The 6,343-nt window shown below is 48.4% G+C and overlaps 1 protein-coding gene across 1 annotated transcript; it reads left to right on the top strand.

The window, feature by feature from the left end:
- The first annotated feature begins 3,525 nt into the window (after positions 1-3,525).
- Positions 3,526-6,051, top strand: LOC123138203 (putative E3 ubiquitin-protein ligase RING1a). Its single transcript, XM_044558137.1, has 6 exons — positions 3,526-3,840; positions 3,955-4,049; positions 4,157-4,299; positions 4,400-4,449; positions 5,125-5,199; positions 5,286-6,051. Exons 1-6 carry the CDS (start codon positions 3,611-3,613, stop codon positions 5,872-5,874), a joined length of 1,182 nt encoding a protein of 393 aa, XP_044414072.1. The 5' UTR covers positions 3,526-3,610; the 3' UTR covers positions 5,875-6,051.
- Positions 6,052-6,343: the final 292 nt, after the last annotated feature.

Here is a 6,343-nt window from a genome sequence, read left to right as displayed (position 1 = left end):
GTGGCCGTGAAGGGATTGACAACCCCTTTATTGCGTTGGTTGCGAGTTCTTTGTTTGTTTGTGTAGGTGCGTGGGACTTTTGAGGAGCCTCCTACTGGATTGATACCTTGGTTCTCAAAAATTGAGGGAAATACTTACGCTACTATTGATGCATCACCCTTTCCTCTTTAAGGAAAACCAACGCAAGCTCCAGACGTAGCAGGATGAAAAACGGTTATGGGTGACGGTGCAGAAAACTGTCAGATCCCTCGGTAGGGGTCCATGCATAGTTGAAGTCTCGGATTGGAGGTCACACAGGGATTTCACCTAGGTTTGGATCTCCGGAAAGTAATACCCTACATCCTGCTTGCTTTTTTTATTCATGGTGAATGGGATACCTCGTGCAAGGGATTACTATGGTGTATGAGGTTGCTAACGAGAGTTTATCTATCTGAGAATAGATGGGAATGAGAGTCATCTAGCCTCCCCTTATATACACGGTGGAGGCTAGGATTTTACAGGAGGAAGGATGCAATCTAGGTCACTGCCGCCCTTGCTTGGGAGGCAAGATGGTCATCAGGCGGCTATCTTCTTGTTAGGGCTCCCTCTGTCGTTGGGCCTTGCGAACCCCTTGGCAGGCCTTCATTCGGGCTCCCCATAGTAAGCCATCCCTGGTGTATGATACTGTCAATGGGGAAGGTTCTTGACATACCAGTTGGGATGCGTGCGGCTCAATTTTTGGTTTGTAGCAGGCGCACGAGTGCCATATATTGGTAGTTGGCACTACCCTATTTTTGGATATCCTAGAAATTTCTTGCAAGATTTACAATAAGGGCAATGTTAGAGTTACGTTTTTGGCCCCAAAATGCCCTAAAAGCGGTTATGCCCTAAAATAGGGTACCTGTTGAAGATGCTCTTAGGAGGCGTTTGATAGTCGAAACCCCTTTTACGTTTTTCGGGAGGTTGTCGGAGTTGGGTATGGCTAAGTGGATATAGGTAAAACCATGTTGTGCAACTCGTTTAGTCTCCTGCATCGGCTGAGAAAAATTACACACGTGGCTATTTGGTAGCAAGCATTTCCTCCAAGATGTAGTCTGTTGTTGTTTGGTTATGTATGCACGAACGATTAATCTCACGTCTTATTAAACTTACCTCACATGGGAGTGGGGTGCTGAAGGAAGAAGTGAAGGGCCGACTCAAGGATGAAGAAGGTGTGACGGTCCTCGAATGCTCATCCAACGATCATGAGATTTATTGGGCGTGGATCGTTTTTCTGACGACTGAGGCCCAATTGTGACACGTTTGTATAATCAATAATGAGACATAGATCTACTCGTTTACTACCGTCCAAACAGAAAACATATAACATAAAAAGTCGTGTAAAACGGCGAGATGAAGCTAGAGGTCATAGAAATTTCGACGGTCCACCATGTGCTAAGATTTTGCCAAAATTAATCGATACATAACATACACAAGTGAACGTGTTTATTAGTGAGACGTAGATCAACTCATCTATGATCATCAGAACAGATAATGTACAATACAAAAATCGTATGAAACACCAAGATGAAACTAGTGAACAAAGAAAATTTCACCTCATACGCTTGAGTTGAACGACGAGTCATCACCTGCGCTTGAGTTGCATTGCTCGAGCCTGACTCGCTTGAAACGATCGATTCTGTTGTTCCTTCAGAGCCAGAATCGGATGTGCTTCAAGTATCGTGCCATCCAGACTCAACAATATTTGCACACAAACCAAACTGCCCAAAGTCACCCAGGGCGTGTCTGGTTGCAGTAGTGAACAGTAGATGCGTTGCATACACATCTCAACCCAGCCTGGCTTTGAAAAAACAGCCTCATATGCGACATCTGCAAGTTGTTTGGTTACCTGCATCTAAGGTCGCTGCATTAGATAATACACAAGTGCACTTTGTTTTGTTGCCTGCATTGACCCAAGCGGCACATGAACAAGGTGTTTGGTTGCACGCGTGAGGTATGATTAAGAGCTAGCACTTGCATTTAGCACACAAGGTTAAGAGCTAGCAGGGGGGAGAAGAAATGCAGTGTGCGCCGGACAATGGCGACTGCGGTGGATAGTGGCCATGGCGTCGTGTCCGACATGGCGAGCATGGAGTAGTGGACAAGCGACCCTGTCGGTGGCACAACGAGCGACATCGTCGACGAACTAGTTGCGGTGCTCGCGCAAAGCCAGTCGACAGAGGAAGAGAATGCAGTGCTCGCGCCATGGTTCGTCAGTGTAGTGGACGAGAGAGGAGCCGAGATGATCGACGCCGGAAACGACTCCAGTGTAGTAGCGCGCGAGAGAGGAGGCTAAGATGATCGACCTCGTCGGCGGCGCGGCAAACTGCAGTGTGCACGAAGGCAAAGGACACAAAAAAGCAGTGTGCGCGCCATTGCAGCGTCAGTGCAGTAGGAGGACGACAGGGGGTAGGCCGAGATGAGCGACGCCGGAAACGACTCCAGTGTAGTAGGACGTGGGCAAGAAGATCAAGGGGAAGGGTGTAGGCGTCGAGAGGGATGAATAGGAGGGCTCTGAGCAGAGGACAGAGGAGCTCGACATGGCGGCGTGAGTGCACTAGACTGATGTTCAAGGGGAGATGAAACTACGATCGTCGAAACCAAAAACTTACAACACGAATGTTGTGCGGAACTGCGATATTAGGCTGCTAGTCAAAGGAAATTTCAAACGGTCGATCGTGCACGAGAATCTGACAAAATTCGTCCAGAATAGCTCCAAACGGGAACACGAAATAAAGAACTTCCAGCCGACGAAACTACGAACCGATCGCCTGAATGAAACCGTAGAATCGAGATGCATCTTTTTCGTGTAGAGCTTACCTCGAATCGAAGCATCATTGTGTAGATCAGAGGGACAAAGGAAGAAAGGAGATTACATAGAAGCTTACCGAAGGTCGAAAAAGACCTCACGTAATCACCTCACGTCCCTCGAGTCTCCACTCGTGCAAGGGCCCGCTCGCTTGCGCTCGCCTCGGCCTGGCTTGCGAGAAACTGCCGATTCGAGCGTTTCTAGCGAGCCAGGCTCTGGGCTGCTTTAAGAAGCATGCGATGCAGGCCTAACAGTGAAACCAGACAACCAAACATGCTTCTTACTTCCCGTGTGGGCCTGGTTGGGCTCGATGCGGGCAACCAAACACGCCCCCAAAGTCCCATCCCCAGGGCTGGTTGGACAATCTGTAGGCTACCAAACGCCTACTTCAGTGATAGAGGGACGATGACGGCGGCGCATCTTCGACCTGCTCCTGTGTTCGTAGTCGTCGTCAAGTGGTCTATGAATTTATTTGTAATTTTTTGTTATTCTAGAGATCTTTGCACTCCTGTATGAAAAATAATATTAGTATTAGATCGGAGGATCTTTTTTCTGAAAAAAACATATAGAAAAAATATCTTTTGTTATCCCAGTTGAAGGCCAGCGCCCACGATCGTGGCGACGAAGGGCGCAGCGGAAGCGTGCTACGTACACCTTTCCTGTTTCGAGGCCGGGATCTGCCAATATAATTTCGTAATTGCCGACCGTTGCCTCTCCTCCCCCCTTCCCCGCTCCACCCCTGCCCAGCCAACGGCTACCGTCTCCACGAGAGAAAAGGGGGAGATGGCGGCGGAGAGTCCTAGATCCGCACCACGGCGGACACCGGCCGCCAAGAGCGGCGCGGGCCTGCTCAGCCCCCGGTTCCGCTCGGCGGCGGAGCTGGCCGGCTGGGACGAGGAGTCCATCCTCCTCGCGGCGCTCGTCGTCGAGGACACCCCGGTCCGCGAGTCGCGCCGCAAGAGGCGGCCCTCCGGCTCCTCTACCGCGGGCGGCAGCGCCGGATCTAACACCAGGTACCTATCCCGGCACCGCACCAATCGCGCGACGCGGCCTTCCTCTCCTCTTTCTTTCTTTCTTTCTTGTCTTGGTTGGTTTCTGGATCCGTACGGATTATCGCTGTCCTGCAGGAAGCGGAGGTCGCGGCGGCAGTCGGCGGATGAGACCCCGATCCCGCCGGTTGCGCTTGTGCTCGACGACGACGAGAAGCCGAACGACCATGAAGGTCGGTGGTTGCCCCCTCGCGTTCTTCCTTACCCCGATCTGTTGAGCGTTTCGGGTTGTGTCTGTTTGGGGAATTGTCGATCTCGTGTTAATTTGAAATCTTTGCAGTTGGCACGAAGGAGGTAAAGCAGGCGGAGGAGGAGAAGGAGAAGGTTTCTGTCGTCGAGGGAAAGGAGAAGTCCGGATCTGAAGCAGTGGCGAGTGGCGAGCTGCCGTGTATGGATCGGCTCAGGGAGGAACTGTCTTGCGCTGTAAGGGCCTTTCGCAGATCGATATCCTTGGTTTCATGTCTTGTCACTGCATATGTGATTACCGCTGAGTAGAGTATGATTAGTGTCTGATTTTGCGCAGATTTGCTTGGACATCTGCTATCAGCCAAGTACCACGCCTTGTGGTCACAGGTAAATTTGCACGCTACTACTGTCTAAAATAGTTTGTTGGTTCACAACCTTTGCAGCACAGAGCCAAGTTTTAACTTCCAGAAATTATGATATTGCCCTTTTCCAATGCTTTCTTTCCCCCAAGATGTCAATGTTTGATGTGTATAAACCCCTTATCCATCCCATGTACCAGGAATTAGGAATTGGTTCACAACATTTGCAGCACAGGGCCAAGTTTTAACTTTCCAGAAATTATGATATTTATTTGTTTCGTGAATTGTTCTCCTGTTTTTTCTTTCCCAAGATTCAGTGTGTGATGTGTATAAACCCCTTATTCATCCCATGTACTACCACGAATTAGGAATTTTGTTTCTGGTTACTTTACGAGATTCAGTATGTTGTTAATCACTTGTGGCAACTGTACTTGGCAATGCTTATTTTCGATGCAGATGTGCAATGTAGCTAATTCGTATTTATTTGTTTCGTGAATTGTTGACTGTGACAAAGATTAGCATCCCTGTTAGCTTGAACAGCCATGAGTTTTGGTATTGAACTGAGCAGCTGTGTACTTCACTTAGTGCTTTGCTAATCCATAAAATTCCCTACATAGAATATTGGCCCTGTAATTCAGAGATCAAATACCGGATGCAATTCTTGATCCTCATAACACTGTTGCCTCTTTCTTTCACTGGACAGCTTTTGCATGCAATGCTTAAAACATGCCGCCTCTAAGTGTGGAAAGCGGTGCCCAAAATGCCGTCAGTTAATCAGGTACGCTTTGATCTTCAGATTTTGCACTACTCCACATATGGTAGAAAAACAAACATGGGTTCAACTATTTTTTTGTCACTCTGCAGTAATTCAAGATCTTGCACTATCAACACGGTACTCTGGAACACCATCCAACTCCTATTTCCTAGCGAAGTAGAGGCGAGGAAGAGCTCCATGGCCTCATCCTCAGCAAGTAAGGACGATGTGAAGCAAAGCCTGCCAAGAAGCAACAACTATACAGAAGTTGGCATTAGGAACACCAGTGGCAGTGGCAGTAGGAGCTTCATCACACAGGACTACACTAGAATAGGCAACAGCACCAGGAGCTCCTTAGCAGCAGGCAGCAGAAGAAGTATGCCAGGCCCAGGAACCATGAACACCAGCAGTGGGAGCTTTGACACACAGGGTAGGAGCACAAGAAGCAGAGACAGCGGCAGAGGCTTTGTTCGGGCGTCGCAGTTGGTTGCCACCAGGAGTTCAGCGCGGTCAGGCCAATCTGATGACGCTTCACTGGCATACAGGTTGCAGCAGGAGGAGTTCATGACGGCTTTCGATAATGAGGGGGGAGAGAGGCAGCCACAGAACACCATATCTACTGCCCGAGCAAATTTGAGAGCTATGGCTTCCCGGGCCGAGAGGGCAGTTCTCCTTCGTGCTCGCGGCTGGCCTCTTTAGTTTTGACTGATTTTCAGTTTCCCAGTACCTGAATCTTTCTCTGGAAGAATGTAGCATAAGTACCGTGGTGTGATCAATTACTTGTATTGTGTGAAAGTAAAACGACGGCAAGCCAGCCATATGTGTTTCCTGTAATACACACAAATTTAGATTGCTTTACTAGATGATGGTCGTATAGCCCTGCATTTTCTCTAGCTGGATTAAGGATTTTCTCGGTTCGGTAGTTTGATTATAGAACTACTCCCTCCGTCCCAAAATTCTTGTCTTAGATTTGTCTAGATACGGATGACAAGAATTTTTTGGACGGAGGGAGTATTTTACATTTTCGGAATTATAAAGGAAGCTATTTTTTTGGAAGTTTACCTTGTCTCCTACCCAACTCATTTTCCATCAGCCAAAGCCATATAACAAATCAATTTTTTGATACTCCTTACATCTGACTATGTGTGTCCTGGGTCTCGGGGAAACT

Source organism: Triticum aestivum, chromosome 6B, assembly GCF_018294505.1.
Source record: "Triticum aestivum cultivar Chinese Spring chromosome 6B, IWGSC CS RefSeq v2.1, whole genome shotgun sequence".
Classification (NCBI taxonomy): domain Eukaryota; kingdom Viridiplantae; phylum Streptophyta; class Magnoliopsida; order Poales; family Poaceae; genus Triticum; species Triticum aestivum.
The sequence above is the reverse complement of the archived record's forward strand: the minus strand, read 5'-3'. Positions and strand labels throughout refer to the sequence as shown.